At 47.6% G+C, this 26,181-nt stretch overlaps 1 protein-coding gene across 3 annotated transcripts in view; it reads left to right on the top strand.

Moving 5' to 3' along the window:
* Mgmt (O-6-methylguanine-DNA methyltransferase) overlaps positions 1–20,564 on the top strand; it is a 232,936-nt gene extending 212,372 nt beyond the window's left edge. For all 3 annotated transcript variants that reach the window (XM_040752510.1, XM_040752518.1, XM_040752522.1), the window contains 2 exons: positions 13,429–13,568; positions 20,263–20,564. In XM_040752510.1, coding sequence (XP_040608444.1) covers positions 13,429–13,568; positions 20,263–20,466 — 344 coding nt within the window. In that variant the 3' untranslated portion in view covers positions 20,467–20,564. The remainder of the gene's footprint in view (positions 1–13,428; positions 13,569–20,262) is intronic.
* Positions 20,565–26,181: the final 5,617 nt, after the last annotated feature.

Raw genomic sequence — 26,181 nt, 5'->3', positions numbered from 1 at the left:
TATTTTACTCTTTGAAGTCACAGCAGAAGTCACTCTTGCTGGTTTACAGCTGGAGCCATGTGGAGATGTGTACTACTGTGTCTTCCGTCTGTACTGTGCCCCAAATCCACCCAGCTAGGAACTTTGTCCCCAAGGTGAAACGTTGTAAATACTATCATGGGGCAGGGTCAATGTTAGCCCACAGGTCTCCCCTAACTCAGCCCCCATTTCAGTCCCAGCCCTCAGAGGGCATTCTGATGTCATGCCACACTGTATGGAGTTCTAGGCTGAGTCCCTGTCCCAGAGTAGGTGCTGGCTTCTAAGACAGCCACACATCAGACACTTTGGGTCTACCTCTTTCCAGCTCAGAGTACTACTCACCAATTGTGTCCAGCCCAGAACAGTTACTTCTAGTTCCAGCAATGGCAGACACAGAGCATAGCCCAAGGCCAGAGAGGAACCCCCTGTGGATAGCATGATGAGGAAGGGACCAAGGATCTGATGGAGCTCCTGTCCTCACCCAAGTGAAGAATGCCTGGTGAGGGAACTCATGGAAATATGCATGGAATGACCTGAAGTAGCCCTGAAAATAGCCTTAAGACACATGGAGAGGCCTAGGTATCCTTTCACATAGATCAAACCCCACTTTGTCAGGAGGTAGTGGGAGACAACAGTGGACCACAAACGGGTCTCTGTGGTGTTGGTGAATGGTCTTGGTGGGTGGCAGCATTAGGGATCTGAAGCATGGACCAAATCCTCAGGCATGTACAGCCTTTAATGTGTGCAAGAGAATCGTCAGTTTCTTCCTGGCCGGGCTGAAAGGTAAGCCTGGTGCTCAGCTCCAGGCCAGAGCTGTTCTTTCAGAAGATGGTGCTATCTACTGAGTGCCTTCCGCCTCCCATCCACCCTCCCACCCATCCAGTCAGGTCCTATTCCCGTTCCCAGAGCTGACATTCGAGATGACTCCCATGAGGCCGACACCTTGCCCTCAGTGAGCTGCATCTGACAGACCATTCATGATAGTGTTAGGGGAGGTCATTGAAGGTGACACTTACAGAGGAAGGGATTGTGCAGAAAACACACACACACACACACACACACACACACACACACGCTGTTTTCTCTGTGTATTTTAGAAATCTCTGTCCTACTCTGTCGATCAAGGTGTGTGTTCCTTTGCAAATGCTTGACATTAGCTACTTTTCTAGTTGCTGTGACAAAGGTAACTTAAGGAAGGAGGTGTTTCTGGTAGTTCAGACTTACAGGTAGAGCCCATCAGAACAGGTGCTGTGGCACAGGCCGGGTGATTTTGGTCCCATTGTATCCCCAGTGAGGAAGCAGTAGAGGCGGATGTTGCTAGTTAGCTGACTTTCTTCCTTTTCCTTTTTCACTCAGTCCTGGATGTTAGCCTGTAAGACACTGCTGCCCAGAGCGAGGCAGCTCTTCCCTCCTCAGTTAATGTCTCTAGAAGTGCCCTCACAGTATCCCCTAGGTGATCCTAAACCTAGACAAACTGACACTGAAATCAGTCATTACAAGTCTATCTCAGGTCAACTTTACACCTAAATACACGACTTTAAAACGCAAAAATTCCACCCCTGACTCCCATGGACTCCGAATCTCATCCACTCTGACTGTAAGAGTTCAGTGCCCACAGACCTGTGGTCTTGAGGCTAACCCTGAGAAAACACTTCCTTAGGTTGGGGGATGTTGTTGCTGCTGTTTGTTTGTTTTTTGTTTTGTATTTTTTGAGACAGGACCCCTGTGGTGGCAATGCTGGGACAGGTTCTCTTCTTTCATAGGAATCTGTAATGTTACAAGCTAGTGCTCTGTGGGTGGTTTAACCCTCAGGAACCTTTCTTATCACCTCATCCCAGAGTGTTAGGTTTCTTTGTAATGGAGTGCTCTCTTTAGCAGTTACCATTATCCACAAGTCTACCATCATTCATGGTTTTTCTTCTTTCTCTCCCTATAAATCTAAGAGCAGTGAGCAGTAACCATACTACAGCCTAGCAGTTAACACTGTCTCATAATTTCATTCAACAAACAACTATATTACTGAAAGAGTTCAGTATGACTTCTCCAACTTTTATTGTCTTCGTGAAATATTTGGGCCTTTTCAGACCCTTTGCCTTTCTGTATAAATTTTAGAGTTTACTGCTCTGAATCTATAATAAAGCCTCGGGGTTTTGTTGGAATGGTGGGAGATCTTTAGATCAATTTGTAGAGAATTGAAATCTGTGAGTGCTGAGAGTTATATTCCATGAGCCTGGTATGCTACCCTTGTTTTGAAAATCTTGGTCTTGGGGAGTTACAAACTCCACTCATTTCCTGAGTTACATGTGAGGAACTTGGTACTCTGTCCCAAGGGCCTTCTACACAGTACAGTGAGTATGCTTCATGCTGGCTCATAACTAGACTCCCCTTTCACCATCCACCCTTACTCAGGGCCCCAATCTCTTCACCGCTATATCCTTGTTGACTTAAACATTGCTTGCGGCCACTGCTTGAAGTCTCTATACAGTCTGACATTGGTGTTCTCTCATTTTCCATCATGACAGTACCATATATAATAATGTCCCCATCCTGGATGTTCCTTGGTACCTCACCTATTCACCCACTCCTCCTCCAATCCCTGTGCCCAAACTCGACTGTGCATCTTTCTCTGTGTGTATTTTGGGCTTTTTTTTTGTTGTTGTCATTTGTTTAGGATCACACAGTAGGTATACCCTTCTACACTGGTGTCATCCATTATAAGTTCCACATTGAAGCCTCCTCGGTGTCTTTTTGCAGACTGTTATCTCCTTGAGTAGTGTTGCACTCAAGTGCATTAGTATGTATGGAGGAGTAATTTGTTTGCTTACAGTTCGTGACAATATGAACAAAGCCACTATAAACGTTTACAGGCGAGTTTTTATGAGGGCATTAGTTTTCATACCAGTGGAACAAACAGTTAAGAGTGCACTTGCTGGATCACATGGTAATGTCCTGTTTTACTCTGTTTTACAAATCACCAAACTGATCAGGTATGGTGTATGCACACCTGTAATCTCAGCACTCTGGAGGCTGGGCAGTTGGATCAGTTTAAGGCCAGTGTGGTCTATAGAGTAAGATCCTATCTCAAAAATAATGAAGAGGAAAGAAATGAAATGAAACAGGAAAGGAAGTTCCAACTGTTTCAAAGCAACTATGCCATGTCTGTGTTCCCACTACAATGTGGGAACATGCCTCTCACTCTTCATCCAGCAGCAGATGATCAGCAGGGAGGGGGAGCTTAGCCAGTCTCGAGAGTGTGTAGTCATATGTCATTGTTTAACACGCAGCTCCAAAGACAAGCTATAAATATCTTTCTATTTTCTTACTCATCATTCATACATGTGCTTTGGTGAAGTGTCTGTTCAGACTTGCCCTTTTTATATTTCGGTTGTTTTCTTCTTATTGCTCAATTTGAAGACTTCTTTGCATGTTTTATGTGCAAGGCTTTTGTCAAATGGGTGTTTTGTGATATTTCCTCTCAGCCTGTAGTTTTGTAGTTTGAAATTTAATGTGCTTTTATAGTGTGGATAGTCTTCATGCTAATAAAGCCCAGCTTATCCAACTTTTTCTTGCATGGATCATGAACTTAAAACTCTTAAAAAACCTGTGGTCACCTGTATCTCCTCCTCGTTCATCTTCTGAAATTTCTCCAATTGTGTCTCCCAGAGTCAGGTTTGTAACCATGGCCATTTTGGTTAAGGAATCTGGTCTGTGCCCAGGTAGATAGATGTAAAGACGTACGTGGAAATAGAGCTATTGGCCGATAATACAGGATATATCCAAAGCTATAGATGATGTAGGGACAGATGGACCACATGAACATCTAATGGATATCCAGAGTCCATTGTTGAAAATGGTCTTTTTCCACTGAGCCTTTGCCCCTCTGTCAGTAGCTGCATGTGTGTGGGTCTCTTTCATTGATCTCTGCACCTATCTTCACCCCAACATTGGTCCATTTTACACAGCTCCGTGCATGGAATCATTTTCAGAAGGGGAATCAGCCTTGTTTTCCTGGGATAACCCTGCTTAATCCTGATGTCTTATTCTGTCTGTAGGACGATAGATTTGACCTGCCAATACTTTATTGAGGGTTTTTGTACCTATGTTCTTAGCAGAAGTAGTTCAGTTAATAACCAGTACTTTAAGTTTTTTCTTTATTTTTGAGAAACTCATACACACATAAAATGAAATGTGATCATATCTACCCCCATGTCCCCTGTATTGTCCCATGTTCTCTCCCCTCCAATGTTGTCTTTGTTTTTATGACCCACTAAATCCAGTTGGTGCTGCCCATATGTGCATGGGTGTGGGGGCCATCCACCAAAGCATGGGAATCTACCAGTGACCACATTTTAAGAGAATGATTCTCCCTCCCCAGGCTTTGTCCATTGACAATAGCTCCTCAGTACAGGATTGAGCTTGGAGCTCATCTACCCCATTACCCCATGTAATATGAGATTTGGTCTGATCTGATCATGTGCAGGTAGCCATGGCTGCTGTGAGCTCATGAGTACAATGGCATGGCATGTCCCCAAAGCAGCACCCCACAGCACTCTTCCCCATCTTCCAGTGCTCAAATTCTTCCCTCCTTTTCTGAGATGGTCACTCAGCCTCAAGTGCTCAGTCTTAAACCGGATATCTGTATTAACACTACCACCTCCAAGACTCAGGGGCCAATGCTGTTCCTGGTTCATGTCTTTTTCCGGCTCTGCTCTTGAGGCCATGATGGCTTCCTTTTGTACCTAGGAAAATCTCTTCTGTTTCCTTGGTATTGATGTTTCTTCTTTCACTGTAAGGTAGGAATCAGTGGTGAACCCGATTTGATCCTAAAGATTCCATCTTTTTTTTTCTTTTATCATTTTTTATTTTAATTTTAAATAGCTTGTTTTACATGTCAATCCCAGTTCCCTCTCCCTCCCCTCCTCCCGCATTCCCCTTCCCCCCCCAGCCTCCCACCCTATTGCCAAATCCTTCCACATAGGGGATATCTAGAGTCTGTCATTTCACTCTGGGTAGGGTCCAGGCACTCCCCTAAGAGTCCAGGCTGAGAGAGCATCCCTCTTTGCGCTATGGGCACACGATGACTGTTTGTATTCCAGGGATAGACACTGATCCACAGCTCAGGGCCCCATAGGTTGCCCAGGCCTTCTCGCTGACACTCACATTTGGGGAGTCCAGATCAGTCCCATGCTGGTCTCCCCGCTGTCAGTCTAGGGTCCAAGAGCTCTCCCCTGTTCAGATCAGCTGTCTCTGCTGGTTTTGCCAGGCCATTTTTTGCCAATTTGCTCATCACTCCTCTCTCTGTCACTGGGTTCCTTGGGTTCAGTTCAGTGCTTAATTGTGTGTTTGCCTCTGCTTCCATTAATCACTGGATGAAGTCTCCCGGATGGTTATAGACATCAAGCTCATTATCTGGAATGGGCATTCGAGGTGGTCTCTCCACTATTGCTTAGCTTGCCAATTGGTGTTATCCCTTTAGATCACTCGAGGTCACTCTGGTGCCTGATCTGTCTTCTAACCTATGATTCCCTCTTCCCCGTATTCTACCCCCACCCACTTAACTTCCTGTTCCCCCATGACCTACTCTCTCTTCCTCTTCTCCCCCTCTCTTCTTCCCAGCTCCCACTCCCCCCCACCCCTGGCCGTGTTCCCCATCCATTCAGAGGATCTTGTCTCAATCCTCTTCTCTTGGGTACTATGCATATATGCATATCTTTTAGGTTCTTTCCTGTTTCCCAGACTCTCTATCAGTGGAAGTGCAGACTGGCACTATCCTGATCCATATCTAAAATCCATATATGAGTGAGTACATACCATGTTTGTCTTTTTGCGACTGGGTTACCTCACTCAGGATGGTTTCTTCTAGTGCTATCCATTTACCTGCAAATTTCAAGATTCCATTGTTTTTTTCTGCTGAGTAATACTCCATTGTGTAAATGTACCACATTTTCTCTATCCACTCTTCAGTTGAGGGGCATCTAGGTTGCTTTCAGGTTCTGGCTATTACAAATAATGCTGCTATGAACATAGTGGAGCAGATGCCCTTGTTGTATGAATTTGCCTCATTTGGATATATGCCTAAGAGTGGAATTGCTGGGTCTTGTGGTAGATTAATTCCCATTTTCCTGAGGAATCTCCATACTGATTTCCAAAGAGGCTGTACGAGTCGGCACTCCCACCAGCAGTGGAGGAGTGTTCCCCTCTCTCCACATCCTCTCCAGCATAAATTGTCTTCGGTGTTTTTGATTTTAGCCATTCTGACAGGAGTAAGATGGTAACTCAGGGTTGTTTTGATTTGCATTTCCCTGATGGCTAAGGATGTTGAGCACTTTCTTAAGTGTCTCTTGGCCATTTTAGCCTCCTCTATTGAGTAAAGATTCCATCTTAAGAAGGTTTAAAGTTATAAACTCAACCTCCTTAATTGTAGGGTTATTCTGGTTTGTATATGTATTTTTCTTTCTTTTGCTTTGGGGGCACATCATGAGCCAGTGCTGGGGATTGAACCCAAGTTAGATAAGCACTGTATTGCTCAGTGACTCTATTACCCACCTCTCCTTTCACTTGCACTTGAAAGCAGGGTCTTACCAAGTTGCCCAGGCTGGCCCTGTACTCCCTCTGTAGTTAAGGTACTTTAACTTTGGATCATCCTACTTCGCCTTCATGAGTCACTGGTATTACAGGGTTGACGGAGAGAGTTTTTGAGTATCCAAAGGTAATTATGAATTTCTCTAATTTTCCTTTCAATTTTGCCAAGTTTGGATTCATGCATCCTAGAACTTTGCTATTAGGCTTATAAACACTTGGAATGGGCATGTTGCCTTTTAAATTTCTCCCCCCTGGAAATAACATTTGCTTCAAAGGCTTCTTAGTTCCATATTAACTGTTGTGACATTTGTTTTCTTTTGTTCTTTCTGTGGCTGTCATTTGAAGTGGGTTTCTGTTAAGCAGTGGGTATTCCTATTTCTATTCATACCAAGAGTGCCTGTCTTTCCTTTAAGATTTACTTTTATTTGTGTCTATGTACACATATGTGCAAGTACTCACAGTGGCCTGAAGAAGGTTCCATATCCCAATGAGCTAGATTACAAATTGTTGTGAGCCATCTGACCTGGGTTCTGGGAACCAAATTCTAGTCCTCCGAAAGCATGGCAAGTATTCTTAACCCCTGAGCTGTCCCTCCAGCCATGGAAGTCTTCTTACTGGTGTGCTTAAGCCATTTCTTACTAATATGCTTGGATTTGGGTCCACATTTATTTGTTTTCACTTTCTGTCATCCCTCATTTGGGGGTTGTTTTATCAACACTAAAGATTTCAGTTTTGTTTATCTGCTTTCTTACTGTCCTCCTCTTTGCAGATTTTTCTCCTGACTGCTACAGAGACTGCAGCATTATTTCCAGTCAAGTTAAAATCAACTTTTTGCCATTTTGAGTGGGGTGTAGAAACTTCATCCTCACAGAGACCCTCAAGAGAAGTGGGATTTGATCCCAGGTCAAATAGAAGAGGCACACTGCCCTAGTCACCTCTCAGCATAGTGTAGGACCTTTTTCTCCAGTACCCTATAATGTCTTGTGTCTTATGCCTGGATGCTAATAACTCACTCTGTGGCCATTGGTACTTGCAGCTGTCAAATGCACTGGGGAAAATAGATAGATAGATAGATAGATAGATAGATAGATAGATAGATAGATAGACAGACAGACAGACAGATAGATAACCTCCTTAGGAATCAGTAGTCTGCTATCTAGCCATATGTTCCCTGTCTTTCCCACTCTGCATATTGGTGGTTAATTGATGGTGTGGGTTGAGGAACTTGGGGTCTCCTGAATGCTAGGAAAGTGCTTTATCCGAGCTAAACCTCCATCCCTTCTTTACCTTATTCTGAGACATGATCCTGCTGGATAACCCAGTTTCTTTCTGCCTTCTCAGTAGCCAGATTCATTGTCTTAGTCATCTCTGACCATGCTGCTGGCCTTGTGATAATCCCGGGTTCCCTCTGGTGTCTCCTCCTTTCTCCAAAGGAGAAAGGGTTCTTGGCAGTGGGTTATCTCAGCTTTTCTCTTTCACCTGAAACCTTCTTCATATTTTATTTCTGGGGACATTTTAAATACAGAATTCTGAGTTGACAGTGCCTTCCCTTTCATATGCTGAAAATGCTGCTCTGGTCTAGTGTCTCTCCTAGAACCCCATAGTCATTTACAGTTCTGCCCATTGTAGAGTGAGTTCTTTCTCCTCTGACTTCTTTGTTTCTAGCTTTGAGCAGCCTGGGTGGGATGCACTCACGCTGTACTTCTCGGAGGATGTCCTATTTGCAGTTTACTGTTTCTTGAAAGCTGTTCTTTAAAACTCTTTTCCATGCCACACTTTTCTCTCCTACTGGTAATCCAACGAGAACATCAGATTGTTTAACTGTGTCCCATGAGTTCTCACGGTTCTTCCTAGGGAGTTTTGTTTGCTCTAGATAGAATTTCTCAGTGCTCAGGTGGGATGCTCTTGGCTGGCCTGCAGATCCCTGACCTTTCCCTCACATATACTACTGTCATACTGGTTCCATGAAGAGCAGTTTGTAAGTCAGGTTATTGACTGTTTGGGGCAAAACTGTCTTCTTGATCATTCTTGTGAGCTTCTTTCTTTCTTTCTTTCTTTTTTTTTTTTTGCCGAGACCTTATGCCTTCCATTTGTTTCGAGAGCATTTCTCCTTCCTGCAGCATCTATAAAACACATCCTCTCAGGTTTTGTCAAGTAACTCCCGCTTCTGCATCAACCGCAGTGTGGCTTATCTTTCCCCAAGCATCAGACATGTTTCTAACCACGAGCATGTGATTATTAATTCTGGATTATAGCCTGATCATCCTGAATATAATGAGACTTCTGAGCCATGGAACATGCCAGATAAATAAATAAAATAGAATTTTTAAAACCTTCTCCTCGGCAGTCTGGCTGCTGCTTTTCAGTTCTCAGGACTCCCTTTCAGTGCCCTAGAAACTGAGCCTGAGCTTTGTTCAAGTTCTGTTGAAGACCTCATGCCTGAGCTCAAATCCAGGCCGAGTAGCAAAAAGACAAAGAAAAGGAAAAAGCAAGGACTTTTACCAACCCTCACACCTGTTGCTGCCAAAAACGGACAGCTACTCCTCAGGGTACAAGTTCCTAGGGCCAGCACCAGCACAGCATTTGGGAGAACAGTGGAAGGACAGGGTCTTGGTGATCCCCTTCTTCGTCTGTCAGTCAAAGGGTTGGCTTCTCCTCAGGGCAGGAACTCTAGCAAGCCGAGATGAAAGGAGAACTGTAACTGCTCATCATCTTGATGATATTCCCCCCATTGCCGGCCTCTGATGATGTCACAGCCCTCACTAAGCTGCTGCTGCCTACATTCAGCCGTGTTCCAGGAAGGCTTTTGCTGCAGGGAGCAGGTGCGGTGTGCCAATGCCATCTGATCTGGAGCCAGAGCACACTTCCTTTCATCTCTCTATTTTAGCTTCGTTCCTCAAAAACTCTGGCTGCTTCTGAGGCTTGGGCATTGTGAGTTCAAATGGCTGTGACCTGTTCCAGCATCAGTAGAATCCCTTCCAAGCTGCCTGTTGCTGCCAAGGAAACGCTCCCAGGGCAGGACCCTGTGCATGGCACCTGTGCCTCTGCCCTCCTTATAGCATGGCCCAGGATGAACTCAAGGCTTGATGCTGAAAGATGACGTCTCCTATGGGAGTCAGGGCTGTGTGGTTGAAGACCCTTTCCATGCCATTGGACATGTAAGTCAGGCTCCTGGGGAAGATGTTTTGGGTAGCATCTGTAGGCCAGCCCTATGACTGCTCCATACTCAAGTGGTTCATGATGTCAAGGCAGCACCTGTGATGATGGGTAGGATGAAGGGGTTAAGAAGTAAGGTGGGCAGAGCCTAACAGCTGCCTCCTCCACCACATCCCTAGTGTGGGGTCTCCCTTATCAGAAGTGGTTGAGCTTCATGGATCTGAGTCCAGGAGTGGAGATGGCTTTCCCTTTAAGGCCATGCTTCCCACTCCCTTAGCACAGGTCCAAAATTCCCTGTGTCTACAATACAGCACCACGTTGGGAAGTAGCACCCTTCCCACTCCTGATCATCTTCATCTCAAATGCAGATGGTATTGATAAATAACTCATTTTTCACTTAGGTGGCTTCTCTGTATGTACAAGCCACCAGAGCCATGTCCCTCAGAGAGGGAATCTGAAGTCCAGGGCAGCCAGCTGCATCAGCACAACCAAGTCCTGGAGCAGAGGAGCGTGCTGGAGAAACGAAGCATTCAGGAAAGCCATGAGAGAGCCACGAACTTGAAAACCACCATGCTATAGCTCACAAAGCCCACTTCCCACAGCACTGGGGCTTGGGGCTTACTCCCTATGGATAGCCACACAGGGGACAGATGGATTTCAGTGGGTCCCTCTGGGCCACCCAACATGACTTGGTGGACAGCCACCAAGGATTTATGTGGCCACATGAACCTTCAGAAATTGTGTTTTCCACATTTATATTTATATGAGCAGATCCCTCTGCATTTGAAAGATGCCCCTTACTGCAAAAGTGCCAGCCCTCTCCTTGCATGTAAGTGCAGAGCGAATCTTGAGTGTGCCCAGGTCTGGCTAAAGGCCTGTTTCTGAGAGCGGCTTCCACTAATGAGTGCATGTGCTCCTTACAGGGTGACTGACGTAGGGTTTTAGGTACAATTGAAAAACAATGTGCTTAATTATAAAACATTGCTCCCTTTGAGCCATACTGCCTAGTGTAGTGACTCTCAACCCCTTTGGGTCAAACAACCCTTTCACATGGGGTCACGTAACAGATATTATGCATATCAAATATTGGCATCATGATTCATAACAGTAGCAAAATTAGTTACAAAGTAGCAATGAAAATGATTTTGTGGTTGGGGGTCACCACACCATGAGGAACTGTATTAGAGGGTAGCAGCTTTAGGAAGGCTGAGAACCACCGGGCTGTGTGTTGCCCTGTGTGAGTTGTGGACTGGTTAAGAACCGGTTACCAGGCCTGAGGGTGCCTGACTAGGAGGATATACAAAGCCCTGGGTTCAATCCCCAGTACATAAAATGGGACATGGTGATGGGCGTGTCTGTAATTCTGTACTTAGAAGATAGAAACTTAAGGGTTGAGAATTCAGGGCTGCATAGCAAGTTCAAAGCCAGGCTGGGGTAGATGACAAAAACAAAACTTCTTGTGATAAACTGACTGTGACAAAGCGAGTGAGGAGCTGTCAGGGTGACTCCGTGGTTGGGAGCACTTGCTGTTCTTCAGGGGACCCAGTTTCAACTCCCAGCACTCCCAGCAGTCTGCAGCTTCAGTTCCAGGGGATCCGGTGCATTTTCCTGGCTTCTGTGGGAGCCAGTCATGTATGTGGTACACGTACATACATGCAGGTAAACATACATATAAAATAAAAGCAAGTATTAATAGAAACTGAACACGTTTGACAGACTATACTGGTGTCTGAACACATAAACTTTCCATTCCGGACACTTTTCTTCTTGGAGAGAAAGAGTCTCCGTGACCTGCCAGTCCTTGGTCAGAGCCTCCGTGGCTGGGAGCCAACAACTGTGTACGTAGGTGCCACTCACTGTCCCTCACAGCCATGCCTGCTCCACTTAGGCTATCCCTTGGTTGAGTCCCAGCATGTTTATTAAAGCGCTAGGCTGTTCTGGAAAACATAGGCCACAATCCTCTCCCTGGGCCACAGCAAGGGTGACAGCCCACCCAGTCTCCACCATCTGAGGAAGGCAGGGCAGCTTCTGCTGCTTGCAGGATGAGGTGGCTTCCTTTGCTCCCTCCCGGGGCAGCTCCTCAAGCCTTTCTCAGGGTGCCTCAGCCGTCCTGCCTTCTACACCTCTGCCTACTTCCTTTCCCTTTCCCTTTCTCAGACAACAGTAACAATAAGTATGATTAGCAAGGTGATTTCCAGCCCCTTTCAGAGGACAAGACAGTAAACAGAGCTTGTTTGCCTAAGGAAACCCTCCCAGCACCCAGCCACTCAAACTGCATGTGTTAATGAACCCAGAGCCGTTAATGCGGTTTCTTCAGTTAAATTGATTCATGAATTTTGAAGAGAACATTATCTAATGAATTTTCTTTGAATAGAAAGCAATTAAAAGGACAAATCAGTCTGATTAACCCCAAAGTCACCCTCCTGCCACAAATGCTGTACAGTTTGAAATTATATCATAAAAAACTAGAGCACATTTGCTGTGTCTGTGCCCTCTACTAATCCATGTAAATTAATGAACAACAAAGTTAATTTCTTTGATGACCCTTTTCTAGTATCACCTGGATTATGCTGATGTTTAATTTGCTTAATGTTATAATAAAGACTAAACAGGGTTTTTTTTTCCAGTGAAGTGATTATCATTCCCTTCAGTTAAGAAGTGATTTTTATTATTTAACGTGCATGTAAGGGTATGTTTCCTTTAAGAGCCAAATCACACTCTGCCAGCCTGGCACCAAATGTGGCCAGCACTGTGGGGGACACACTCCCTGACGCCCCCCATGCAGTCCTCCACTCTGTTGTTCCCTCCAGAACTCCTGCTCCCAAGCGTTGGAGCCCAGGGAGGGAGGATGTGTCTTGGCCTCCATGATCCCTAGCCTGTGCCCCCCCCCCAAGACAATAGGAATTGATTCACACCAGACTCTCCCTTGTGCCTGGGCTTCTGTCCTACTCAGGGCACATTGCAGGGAATGATTCCAAAGCCCAGAGGCATCGAAGGAGAGGAGCTGGCTGTGTTTCACCCTAGCCTGCTGCAGGACACAAAATGCATGCCACTTGATGCGGCTGATGAGAGAAAATGGAGAAAGATACTTTATTTTTGCAGCACTGCCTGCAACTGCCTGCAGCCAGGGTTACCCCACCCTTTACCCCAACCTGGTGGAGGCATCTGGCATTCACAACAGCACTGGGAGGAGGCTAGTCCTGCCCACTGCTGCCCAGTGTGGACAGCTAGAAAAGGGTCCCATCCCATCCCTGCTGACTTCCTCCTCCTGCATCTCACCTGAAGCTGGAAATTAACCAGCAGTCCAAAGGGCTTCCACATAGGTGGGCCAGCAGGGGCTCCCGTGCTTGCTAATTGAACTGTGTGCAAATGCTTGCCTGCCCGCTCACAGAAAGAGCATCGCACACAGCTCCACATGGAACGTGAGGAAGATGGAAGGAAATTAAAGACGTGGGAAGCCTTGTGAGGCCCACCTGCTTTGTGCCCGATTCAGTCTCTGTTCTCCTTGCCTGTGCCACCGTGACAGGGTGCTGTGTGGAGGTCTGTGTTTTAATTGAGTATAACACCTCTATTTGTGTCATTGCATTTTCTGCTGGGGGACTGGCAGCTGTTTATATGTGGGCTGCTGGAGCCGTTTGTCCAAATCACGTCACTCTGTTTTCTTCCTTTCAGATTCATTCACCAGACAGGTGTTATGGAAGCTGCTGAAGGTTGTGAAATTCGGAGAAATGGTTTCTTACCAGCAATTAGCAGCCCTGGCAGGCAACCCCAAAGCGGCTCGCGCAGTAGGAGGAGCAATGAGAAGCAATCCTGTAAGTTCTGCAGACGGGCAGCAGGCTGGATATCTGCCATTGCTGGGCCTTGAACCACTCTGGGAGCCAAGTGTCATTTGAGTAAATGTATTTCATAGGACAACTATGTGGCCGGGTGGGGGATAACTCCTGGGAGTGGCACCCTTGTGTCCCAGCCTCGTGAGCCCTTTGCTATAGCAGCTCATACCAGAGAGGAGGAAGCCTGCAGAGTGACAAGCAGGCAGGAGGGCAGCCTGTAATTCATTCACTCCCCACTGGATAGTCCCCACACTGGGTGTCTGATGAGTGACAACATTCTTCCATAAACTGGAAATACAGCCATATATCCAGAAGACAAGAGGCCTGCCCATGTAGCACCAGCCTTCTGAGAAGGTTTTAGTAACATAGGACAACCCCATCTCCCTGGATATCTGGGGAATGATGAGCCTAGAAGATGGGACACCTTGCATCATAGATGTCTCCTGTCCTTGGGTGTCAGCTCCCCAGGGAGTGGCTCTCCCCCCCCCCCCCCAGATCTCATCAGCATTTATTTATGTTCCTTCCTGCAAATCTGTCAGAGTTTATTGAACTTTTAGAGACAGCCTGTAGTCCCACAGTGCAGTGGGTATTTTGCCCCCCCCCCCCCCCAGCACAGCCAAAGGTCAAACCAGAATCCTGCATGCCTGTGGGCCTTGTATGGACAAGAAGACATGCCATCCCCACAGTCTTCAGGGAAGACCCACACTACCTTCAGGCTCCCTGATGTCCCGAGCAGCCTCCCCTATGCCAATATAGGTGTTCTGTCATATTGGTAAAGCTGTGCAGATCTCTGGCATGACAGAAAACCACCACCTGATCAGAAGTGCACCCTATCTGGAAGGGACATTGACGAATCAGAAGTGCACCCTGATATCTGGAGGGAACATTGACGAATCAGACAGTCTGAGCCTCCTTTGGTGGGTGGTGGTTGTTTGAGACTGGGTTTCTCTGTGTAGACTTGACTGTCCTGGAACTCACTAGGTAGACCAGGCTGTCCTCATACTCAGAGAGATCCTCCTGCCTCTGTCTCCCAAGAGTTAAGATTAAAGGGGAATGCACCACACCTGCTCTGAATATGGCTTTTTAGGTCTTCCAACAAAACTTTTCTCCTGCCTTTTGGTAGACCACCATTTCTGGGCCACTACTAGATTTTGAGGCATTAGATTAAAAAAAAAGACAGGGTCTTTTTGTAGCCCTGGGGCTGTCCCAGAACTTTCTCTGTAGACCAGGCTGGACCTCATAGAGATAGATACCTGTCTCTGACTCCTGAGTTCCGGGACTAAAGCTGTTCGTCACCATGCCTGGCCATGAGGCATTAGATGTTGTTATAGACAAGGAGGCAGCTCTGATATATTTGGTCTATGGCTTCATTTAATGCCCCAGAAGAACGGAGGAAGCCAACACACTTTTTACACTCCTTGTGCTGCACCCTTGGAGCTGCGGTTTTAACACACACCAGCCACCCTGATCTTTGAATGGGGTAGGTGTTTGTGTGCCAGGTCTGAGTATCTACTAAGGCTGAGGAAGAGGCATGGACATTCCCCAGGTGACTCCTGCAACAAGATGAATGGTTTGGTATTTATCCACACTCAAATTAGGAACTAAGGTGATTTATTTTGCAAAGTTTCCTGTGTGTACCCATATAAAGATGAAGATGGCCCCACAGCTTCTGCTCTGTGCGCAGCTAACATCTGCTTTAAGAACAAGCTCTGCTGCCCAGGGTGTCCATTGGTAAGCACACCACACCCACTTTTGTGATGAGTTCCCATCAAGCATCACTGGAAACTGGTATGAGAAGGGAATATTGAGACTTGAGGGAGAAAAGGCCTGGACAATGGTGGGCTCTGCCTGCCGCCCATGTTGGCAGGTGTCCTCAGCACCACTGACAGCAGGGCCCAAGATGGGGGTGGCTGTGTATGTCCCCTTTACCTCAAAGTCACCATTCTGGAATAAGCTCATGGCAAACAAAGTTCTCATGTTTTGGCTGAGCAGTGCTATTTGTGAATTTGAGAGGAATAGTAGAAAGAATGTAGAATGCTCCAGTCACTGGAAACTTCATCTTGCATCATTCCTAAGGTGGCTGGCAGTAACCAGGGCCTCATGCTGTCTGGTCTCTCAACTGGCCATAGGAATATGACAGGATGGGAGTCTCCTTCATCTTGGAACTCAACTTCTCCCAAGTTTCCCAGGTGGGAATCACTGGCCTTGCCAGGAGGCTGGGCAACCTCTGGAAAGTGAAGGTGCCACATCACCCTGAATAAGGGATGCCCAGCCCGAAGGCTGCATGCACACGTGTGCGCGCGTGCGCACGCACACACACACACACGCGCGCGCACACACACACACACTCTTCTGCCACATCCTCAGACGCAATTTGCTAAATGTAGTTCAGAGGCAATCAATACAAGCTCAGGGAGTTTCCCACCTTTTTCTAAACAAACACATTCCTGAGGAGTTAGTTTATTCGAAGATTGCCATGAACGCCAATGACCCCCGAGTCCTGTTCTGCCATTCACCCAGATGGCTGTTGATAAAGATTTAGCATCATGTTCCGAGTGTCAGGGTTGTCAGTGGAGCTGAACCATTTGACCAGAAGAAAAAAACGCACCGGGAGCTATTGATTACAACTTCTCGGTGTCACTTGTTCACCAGGATTTAGGTATTGATGAGGCTGCGAGTGAAAACAAGCTTTCTCCCTTGTGGCCTCTGCCCAGAAGAACAAAGGCAAAGTTGGAAAAAATATTCAGCCAGTTCCAGAATCAGAGGGATTCCGTTATCGATTGCAAGGCCCCTTCATGTTATTTTTGTTGGAGACAAATCTATGGGTTTGGAAGTTTTATAGCAGTTGAGAAAGGGCTTGTGTGAGTGATGGATCCGGGTATTGGACAAATTAGATTTCACAGCATGAAGATTTCAATGAAGCTGTAATACCATGAGCTCCTTGAGTATTGATAGCAGCAGTAGCATTGCATGCAGCAGGGGTTGTCAAGAAGAGGACAGCAATGATACGGGTTCTTCAGATATGGTCGTGGAGCCCCAGCAAATCTTACTGGAGCCCCAGTAAATACCTACTGCTAGTCTGGCATGAAGCAGGGTCCTTTTCTAAAGGTGACCTGTGTGAGTAAGTCACCAGTCCTCAATGAATTCTGTGCCAGCAGTCCTTCAACTCAGCGTTGATCCACAGAAGGAAGCAGGGAGCGGTGTGCATGATACTCACTTTTGTAATCCCATAATCCCTTGAGAGGGAAGAAGAAAGTCAAAGCTGGGAGGTCAGATCTGATATCAGGTAGGATGGTGGAATATGAGTGGCATGCGTGCATCAGCCTAAGCTAGGGGTTGGTATCATCTCAGTCTTCTCTCTCTCTCTCTCTCTCTCTCTCTCTCTCTCTCTCTCTCTCTCTCTCTCTCTCTCTCTCTCTCTCTCTCTCTGTCTCTCGCTCTCTCTCTCTTTCTCTCTCTCTCTCTCTCTCTCTCACACACACACACACAATGTACATGTATATCAGTCATAGTCATGTTCCATTCTCAACATCTTCCATGACTCCTTTCAAGGTCAAGGTCAGCTGCTGTTGTCCACATACGCCTGGAATTGCACTTCTCACCCCATACTGCTCCTGGGTGCATGGTCAGCTCTCTCCTTCCTGATCGCCATGCCAGTAGTCCTTAAAACTACTCATAGACCACATCTGTACATGTCATCATGGTAGCCATGTGAGGTGTTGGAAATCGTGTCCCCATCTCCCAAGCTTTGTTGTAAAACAGCAGTGGTCCACAGAGTATGACCATCACCATGTCAGTCACTCCTCAAGAAAGGCAGTGTGTGCACAGAGCTCTCAGGAAGACATACAGATCCCAACTCCTGCTGCTTAGAACCTCTGCTTTGCCTCTTACTAGTCAGGTGAACTTAACATGAGTTTGACACTCATGGCTTCCGGGCCTACATAAGGAAGCCTCACATTAGGCATGGAAAATACATACCAGTGGTGAGGACTAGAATGACCCCATCAGCTGGATCACATGTGCTACATCCCAACAAGGAGCACACCCAGCTCATCAGGTGTACTGTGTGGCCGAGGGCATGGTGGTGATCACAGAACTTTGAGTAACAAGGGAGCAACACTGGGACACACAGGTTCTGAGATAAAGCTCAATATTTCAGATGCCTGTGCCGGGCAGCTTCCTCTAGACTGTCAGCTGACCTGAAATTGGTCACTGTGTCCCATTCGCTTACCATGGTAGATAGAATGGCAAGGGTGTATCAGGGGTGGAGATGGAGGGAAGAAGAGTGATGGGGTATGGGTGGTACCCAGCAGCACCTCCATTGTCCTCCCACTGGAGCCCTGCCAGAGTGGCTGTGTCTCACCACAGCAGAACGCCTACAGCAAAACTTGTACGTGTACCTGCGGTAACCTCAGGCTTGTGCACCCGCTGCCTACATTTTCCTGTGTCAGGGCAGCTCAGAACCTTCCGGAATGAACCCTGGCTCTCCAGAGCTCACTGGAACAGATGCCCAGAGCTCAGGTTGTGTCCAATAATAATGGTCATCTTCAAACATCAAACACTGTAAATGTGTTACTAAATACACTTCTGGGGTCCTGGTCATAGTATGCTCTCTGGGCTGCCGGAGCCGTGCTGGCTGTGTGAGCCCTCCTTTATCCCTCTGGTTAAAGCTGTCTTGGGAACTATTTGTTAGGATTCCAATGCAAAAATGTCCACTGAATCCACGGCATTCTCTGCAGCAGGCACGCAAGGCATGACCCTTGGTAGGGCAGGTATACAGCCATCCCTGGCAGACTGAGTGTAATCACATGGTTGACCAGGGAGAGAATTTGGGAGGGGAGGGTCCAAATGTGACTCCACCCACTGTGGGTTTCACAGGTGATATCCATTTTTTTCCTACCCATGCTCTGAACCAGTGAGGCATAAAGGTATGGGGATACCAATATATTTCTTTATTGGATAAAAGCAATATTGGAGGAGTTGACACAGCCCTAACATCTTTCCATTGATTTCCACCAAGGTGAGGTCCGGGGCCCAGCCCCGCCATCTCTGATCACATGTGACCTTCTCTGAAAGAATCCAGAGTACAAACGAATCTTCTGCACACCCCCTGACTATTCTCATCCTTTCCTCCCCTGCAGGGTGGAGGCAGGTGAGACCAGGAGTGTCTCTACCCACACAGCAGAAGAAGGACCCCACAGCTGTCTAGACTGCACAGATGATGGGCCGTGGAGCCTCACTCCACATAGACCAGCCACATGCTCAGTGACCTCGGCAGACATTTGTCAGTCCCCTGTGGACCACTGCTGAAGTAAACATACTCCCTCTGCAGAGACAGGCATTCCCTCGTCCTAGGTCAAAGAACACAGCCTGGACAAGGTCATAGCCTTGTGGCTACATATTAAGAATCATCATCCCTCTGGTGTGAGCATTGCCTTGGAGTTAAGGCCTCGTGAACACCTGGCATCCAGATCTGTTGGACCCCAATGAAGGTGTCTGCAGATTTTCATGGTGTCAGCCATGGGAAATTATGGTCCAGTTACTATCAGTGGGCTCATGAGATTACAGGTCCCCACTTTTGAGCTTTTTAGAGTTAATAGGAAGAAACACCCATGTTTGATAACTCCCCTGAATCATTCCCCAATTCTTTGAATGGTGTGACATTTTGCAATAGCAGGTGAGTGGGAAAATGGCTCAGAACACACAGACCCTACCTCAACCAAGGCATACACATGTCTGGACGTCATCCCTGGCACCTTCTGATGGTCATCTCCTCCTTATATGCTTGTTTCCGCTAAGAAGTGGCCTCCCTTAGCGTCAGTCCACCATGTTAGTGTAGAGAACCATCGATGCTTAGTTTTATTCACACCGTTAAAAGCTCGAGTGTAGTCTAGGAACCTCAGACTATCTGAGTTGGGAAGCCACAGCAGCCTGATAAAGACTTCCTAGTCCATAGGCCTTGTTGTGATAGAGTGACCCACTGGTCATACCTGCCACTGGATGTGCTGTCAATGGCAGTGTGTCCAGGGGAAGGCACAGACATAGGTGCCTTTGAGACTCTGTGTCACCTAAAGAAAGGGGAAAGAAAAACTCCCAATACACAGGCACAGCATAAGCTGGCTTGGCCAACTTTTCTTGTAAAGGCAACTGGGAAGTATTTTGTGCATTCACAAAGCAACCATAGATGGCCGCCAAAGGCGTGTGTGTGTTCAAGTATAACTTTATTTATAATCTGAAGGTGCACAGCAGCAGCCCCTCAGCCATGGCTTGCCAAGCCCTTAGGCAAACTGGACCTACCATCATCCCTGAAGATTCTCATTACAGCTTGGTGATGGCAGAGAAAGTCTTGTGGAACTCAGAAATGTAGTTTTAATTTGAGTAGATGCACATGGTAAATCACTCCTCAGATGCAATTGGTGTCTTCCTAAACCTTGATACAAACAAAAAAAAATCCCATGTCCCACACATACCTCAAAGCAGGTGTTCTATCCCCCAAAGGATACCTTCATGGTCTCTGAAGGGTGCGAAGTAGGGGTGCCGAAGGAGCCAGCATGAGCGCCATGCCAGCAGCATGGAAATCTATCTGATGGAGCTGGACAGTCACAGGCAACACCTGGAAGGTAGCACAGGAACCTCAGCCCAGAGCCAGACTGACAGTGGCATTCCTGCTTTTCAGGTCCCCATCCTCATCCCCTGCCACCGGGTGATCTGCAGTGACGGCAGCATTGGTAATTACTCAGGAGGAGGACAGGCTGTGAAGGAGTGGCTTCTGGCCCACGAGGGCATCCCAACTCGGCAGCCGGCCTGCAAGGACTTGGGTCTGACTGGGGCCCGGCTCAAGCCATCCCGTGGCTCCACCAGCTCCAAGCTATCTGGCTGAAATTGAGTAGCTGTTTGAGTGACACATAGATGTAACACCGTGTCGGGAGAGGATGTGTGGTGGTACCACTATATTAAAAGAGCCGGATGTGTCCTGGGGGACTCGGTGTGGCTGCCCTTTCTTGTTTCTACATTTTACAGCAGAATGAGTTCAGATGACCCACCCTTGTGTATGTCATCGGTTCTCTTCTCTGACGTGGTTATTGTTCTATTTTTAATGCCTATTAAAATGGGGATGAGAGTGAGAAAAGCCTTGTGAGCCTTAGGGCCCCTTTACATGAAGGGAGATGCATCTGACACCTGCAGGCAACAGCTAGCCACCTCACAATGTCCATACTGCACAGCTGACCCCACCCTAGCAGGACCCCAAGTCATCCTTCAGGCCACTTGCTCTATGGAGATGGCTGCCCCATTGGGCTCCTAACACCCCGCCTTTGTTGGTTGGAGGGAAGATGGGCTAAGAAATAAATACCTTATGGAGGGTCTGTGCTGTTTCTCCACCTGCCAGAGAGTGTCTTGCATCCACTGTGGCACTGTGTTCTACAATGATTAAATAGAAAAAAGGAACTATCTTCCAAAAATGATTTGGAATGCTGAATAGCACATAGGACATGAATTTGGCTGGGCTGGCACCCTTCTAGGCATTCAAGTCATCTCCAGATTCCAGCTGTTTTTGCTTTCCTTCTTTTTGAATTTCTGGTGGAAGGGACATGGTCCCTCCTGGGAGCCTCAAGGACCAGGAACCAGTAAATTTCCCAGCACTCCATGTTGATCTTGTGGTCTGATGGGAAATGTCATTCTGTGACTTTGTCTCTCTTATTGGTTGTTGAATAAAGCACTGTTGGCTAATAGGGAAGCAAGATAGGTGGGGCTAGGAGTCAAGGAGAATTCTGGGAAATAGAGGCAGAGTCAGACGCCATGTAGGTTGCCAGAGGAGTAAGAGGTCCGGACCCTTTTCTCTGGTAGGAGAAATACTTAGATTAACAATTATGGTTTAAATACTTAAGTCAGAGCTAGTCAGTAAGAAAACAAGCAAATGGCCAACCGCTTTATAATTACTATAGTGTTATTTGATGGTTCAGACAGCGCAGCAGGGCCCAGGCGACTGGCAGGGAAAACTACACTCTAGGGTGGTCAGCTCATGCTGCCACCAGCACTGGAGACAGTCTCCAAGTCTGCTATATGGCGCCTTCCGATGCCTTAAAACTACATCATCCTCCCAGTTTTAAAATGGGCTATTCCTAAAAAGTCAAAGGAAACTAAGCCAGGGGTCTGGATAAATAAAACAGCATGTGATTGGAGGAATGAGCCAACAACCATGTAGCAGAAAGCTAGGTTTCATGGTGGCTTCTCTGAGAGCAGAAACCACTCATGTCATCTGAGATGGAAACACAGCCTCGCAAGGAACTTGCTTTGATGAGCCCGGCACTATGTGCTCCCTTAGCACCCATGTAAACAAACCTCAGGCCTTTCTCCCTGCTTTCCAATTTATCATGTCCTCACCTTATTTCAGCTGCACTAGCTCTGGTATTTTTGTGAAGAGGCATTACAGATGCCACACCTTGCAATTTGGGTTATCGCCCATCATCACAAAGCAAAGTGGGTCTTGTTCTGGTGGTGAGCCCCATAACCAGTGCGTTTTCAGGATAGGGCCGGGCATGCACACCGACATCCTCACATCTGACTTCACCGGGGTACTTTCTGGTTATTTCCTGAAAGGGTCATCTTTGTCTGACATGACCAGCAAGATGTGGGAAGGGCTGGGACATCTCGCATCAGAGTAATGCTACTTTGATGTCTCTCCAGCACCAGAAAGTCACTGATGGATGTCTTTGTCCTCTGACTGAGGAGAGCAGAATTCTTCTCAAAGAGCGACTCTGGGCCCTGCAGCCTCCTGTGCCTTGTATGTGTGTGTTCCAACAGAGGGCACTGTGGCTGCAGTGTGCTGGGGAGACCCCAGCCTCCTCTCTGCTTAAAGAGGAGGTGGAAGGTGGGTATCAGGGTTAAACTCAACTGATTCTGAGCAGGTCCTCCACCCTGCCAAGTGGGCTACCAGGCCAGTGTCTTGTACATAGGTCTCCTGTGCCTGGGTGGCCTACATAATGGGAGCTTTCCTTGTGATCTCTACATTTCCAAACAGATCCAGGCTCTAAGAGGAGCCTGGGGCTGTACAGACATCCATGGCCGAACCCCCAGCATGGGACAGCCACATGCGGCAGGGACACCAACCCCATCAAAGCCACAAGGGCAACCTGGCAGCTCCAGGTAGCCTGAAATGATGAGCCGGCGTGTTTGGGCCTGCCCTTGGAGCAATACGAAAGCCGTGTCTGCTCTCCTCTCCGAGGGTTTCCTCGGCGCTGTCATAACAGGTTCATAGATGCCCCGAGGTAGCCGTTGACAGCAGCAGGACTCACTGCAGTGACCGTGTACTGCTCCAAGGATAAACTCTGCAGAGGCTGACATGAAACGCCAGCACGGTCGCCTGGAGCCGCTCTGGCTCAGGGTTGCAGCGCAGCTTGTGAAAATAAGAGGGAGAGGAAAGGCAGAAAGAATTACAAAAATATTTTCCAAATAAAAAGAAATGTTGAAACAAGAAAGCTGTGTTCTTTGGCCTTGGCCCCGGGTTCCCCTCACCTATCGAATCTCCATGCCCTGAGCTCCTGCGCTTTGAATACTGACACAGAGGCATGTCAGCTGCCATTGCACCGCAGCTCCTTTAAGCCACCCTGTCATTTGCCACCTCCATAAACCGTGGTAGCCAAAGACTCAGGCCTCATTGGCAGCAGAATAGATAAATGCCTTCGGTCAGGAAGTAGACTGAAACTTGGAAGTGGGTGTTTTCTGCCACTGAGGAAGTGTTTCTGTGTTTCTCTTCCCTATGAAGGACACACAGACACAGACACACAGCACCCACTTACCCATGTCCTGTGGCCCTACCAAGTGATGAAGAAACAAGAAAAGAATAAAGGGGTTGTTCTTTGAGGTTCTAGGAACAACAGGTGAAGACGATGGATACTTCAGGGGAAATGGCAGACTTGCTTTCGAGGTAACTGGATGAATTTCTGGAACGTTCTTAGGGGCTCTAGCAGATCCATACTCCTTAATGTCTTCAATAAACCTCTGCCTTCCATAGGTCCTACTCCCTACTACTGCCCTGCTGCCCCGAGTCCCCTTTTTATAAGGGGCCTAGTGTACCTAACATTGATAAAGTCATGCTGAGACCTCAGCATTGCCAGGACAACTTTCCTATGTGAGCATACTGAGAGCAAAGCCCACAGCAGGCATTGTCGGGGGGGGGGGGGCGTTGATCATCTCTAGAATCTCATTGGCAACTAGATAAAATGCTACACATATTCCACTGTGACCTTGGATCAAGAATGAAATGTCTGTATGGGCCCTGGTGCCAACTCAGACCTCAATGCTATCACAGTGATCAGGGAAGGGCAGCTAAATCCATGTGAAACCCTTCCTTTCCCTGGGGAACATTCCAAAGAACCCAGTGCGCCTTTGATTTCGGACACTGTATGGTAGGACTCTGGAGTGACAGACACATTAACAATGTAGGAGCCAAGGAGGACCTCATTTTACTCTGAAGATTTTCCTGAAAGTCCATTCAAGAAGCTAAACCTTTTGCAGCTTCCTCCTGTTGGGAGATGGCTGGGTACCTGTGTGTCACAAAAATATGTCACAGAGGACAGGTGGGAACGCTTGGGCAGGAAGCTAAATTTCTTTGGTCTCCTCCAGGCCTTCTGTGTCTGCCCTTTCTTTTCATGAACATTGTATTAAAGTTTGCATTTAAAAATCTAGAATATTGGCAGAGCACAGAATGCCACACAGGATGTAGTTGCAGCTGTTGGAGAGGCAGAGACAGGAGGATGGTGACTTGAAGGCCAGCCAGGGCTGCATAGGAAGACCTGTGTCTTACATACAAAAGTTTTAAAGGCAGTTGTGAGGCAGAAGCCAGCGTGGTCCACTTAGCAAGTTCCAGACTAGGGAGGGCTACATAGGAAGATGTTCCAAAAGAGCAACACCCCCACCTCAAAAAGTGAAGAGTTAAGATCCTGGCAATTACACTTGAATAGTTTGATAAAATTAAAAGAGACTGTAAAAGGCCCCTTTCTAGTCCCATTGTCTCTCTCTGTCTGTCTGTCTGTCTGTCTGTCTGTCTGTCTGTCTGAAACAAAGGGGGAGTGGAGGCCAAAAGCCAAGGCAAGAGCCTAGAGAAACTGTAGTTTCTGACATGGCTCCAGGTGACTGGGGCGGGCATCCGGGGGCCTCAGAGTCCCGGGACCCCATGGCTCCAGCTGCTGACAGATGGGGGCCGCCTGGCCTCCATCACACAAGGCTCTCCAGCAAGGGTCTGTGTGGCAATTGGGGGCCAGGGTGGATGAGGAAATAGGAAGTGGATGCTGGGCCATGAGGTGCAAATTGACAGCAGGGCCCAGGCTGACAGCGCCTCTGATTGATGAGAGGACACTGTTAACAAGCCTTTAAAGTTTCTCATTAATGTTTTTTTCACTGAAGAGAGCCACAAGAAAAAAATTCCACATGGACGGTAATTAAGATCGATCCTGTACAGTATGGTGCTGGCACTGCTGGGAGCCTTTAAAAGAAGAAAGCAAACCCTCCTATTAAACACTCATTTTCAGGCTGCCAACTTCTGGGTTACTGAAGCCCCATGCCCTGTGCGTGAGGCACATTTTGTGGACGAGCGTGGTGGGCCTCACAGGGAACCTGTTCTCACTGAGGACACAGAGTGGAGCCTCCACATTCTCATGCCCTGATCTCTGATTTAGCGGCCCGGGAATGATGCCTCTGGAGATGCTGAGTGACGGCAGCTCCTGGGCAGTCCCATGGAGTGTCAAAAGTTGGCCCTGCATGGTATGTGGGACACTCCAAGAGGCTCCAACTCTGGAGTGAGGTGGAGGGCAGAGGAAGGAGCAGCGAGGTTAGGAATCGTATCTCTCCCCTTGTGCACATAGGAAACAGCAACCCACGTCTCTCTGCTATGCAGCATGAGGTACATGTGCCTCCAGGTGAGTTTGGTGACTTGAATGAGGAGGAACTCAGCTGGAGAGGATGCCAGTGTCCAAACCCTCAGTGCTGTGCGGCACTGCAGAAGCGCTGCTTTCCAGTTTTGATTGTCATGGTTGCGGTGCATGTGTGAGATTTTCAGAAGCTACGGAGGGGGTGGGGGACATGTGGAGTGACTCACAGTGGAGTCTATCAGATGCCCTCCTAGTGGAACTTGACCCTGGAATCTCCCTTTTTGGGGCCTCTGTAGGGAGTGGGGTTCTAGCCTGGTAGAGTAAGGGAACTCGTAGGGAATGAGATCATCGTCAAGGCCTTGATGCCCAATTTCTAAGAGACAATAGGTCTGCTTCCAGATCACCCCACCAGGCTAGGAAGGCTCCCGGGAATCCTGTCAGCAAAGGTGGCTCTGCAGCCCCTCTGTCCTGTAGTTCAAGGTCAGCCCATGCTAGTACATGAGGCTGAACAGCCAAGCCCCCCACTTAGCACCCACTTGCCTTGTCTAAGCAATTGTCCCTAAGATGGCTCCTTCACAGTTGCCAGGACATAAGAAGTCTTGCTGACTGAAGTAACGGTCTCCTGTGCCACCATGTCAGCCCACTAAGGAAGACCTTATGGAATCACGCAGCTACTGCACCACAGGTTCTACATGGTGACCCTGGGTGGTAGGCATGGAGTTCTGACT

This window comes from Mesocricetus auratus, unplaced genomic scaffold (assembly GCF_017639785.1).
Source record: "Mesocricetus auratus isolate SY011 unplaced genomic scaffold, BCM_Maur_2.0 Super-Scaffold_4256, whole genome shotgun sequence".
Classification (NCBI taxonomy): domain Eukaryota; kingdom Metazoa; phylum Chordata; class Mammalia; order Rodentia; family Cricetidae; genus Mesocricetus; species Mesocricetus auratus.
This window is presented reverse-complemented; position numbering and strand designations above follow the sequence as displayed.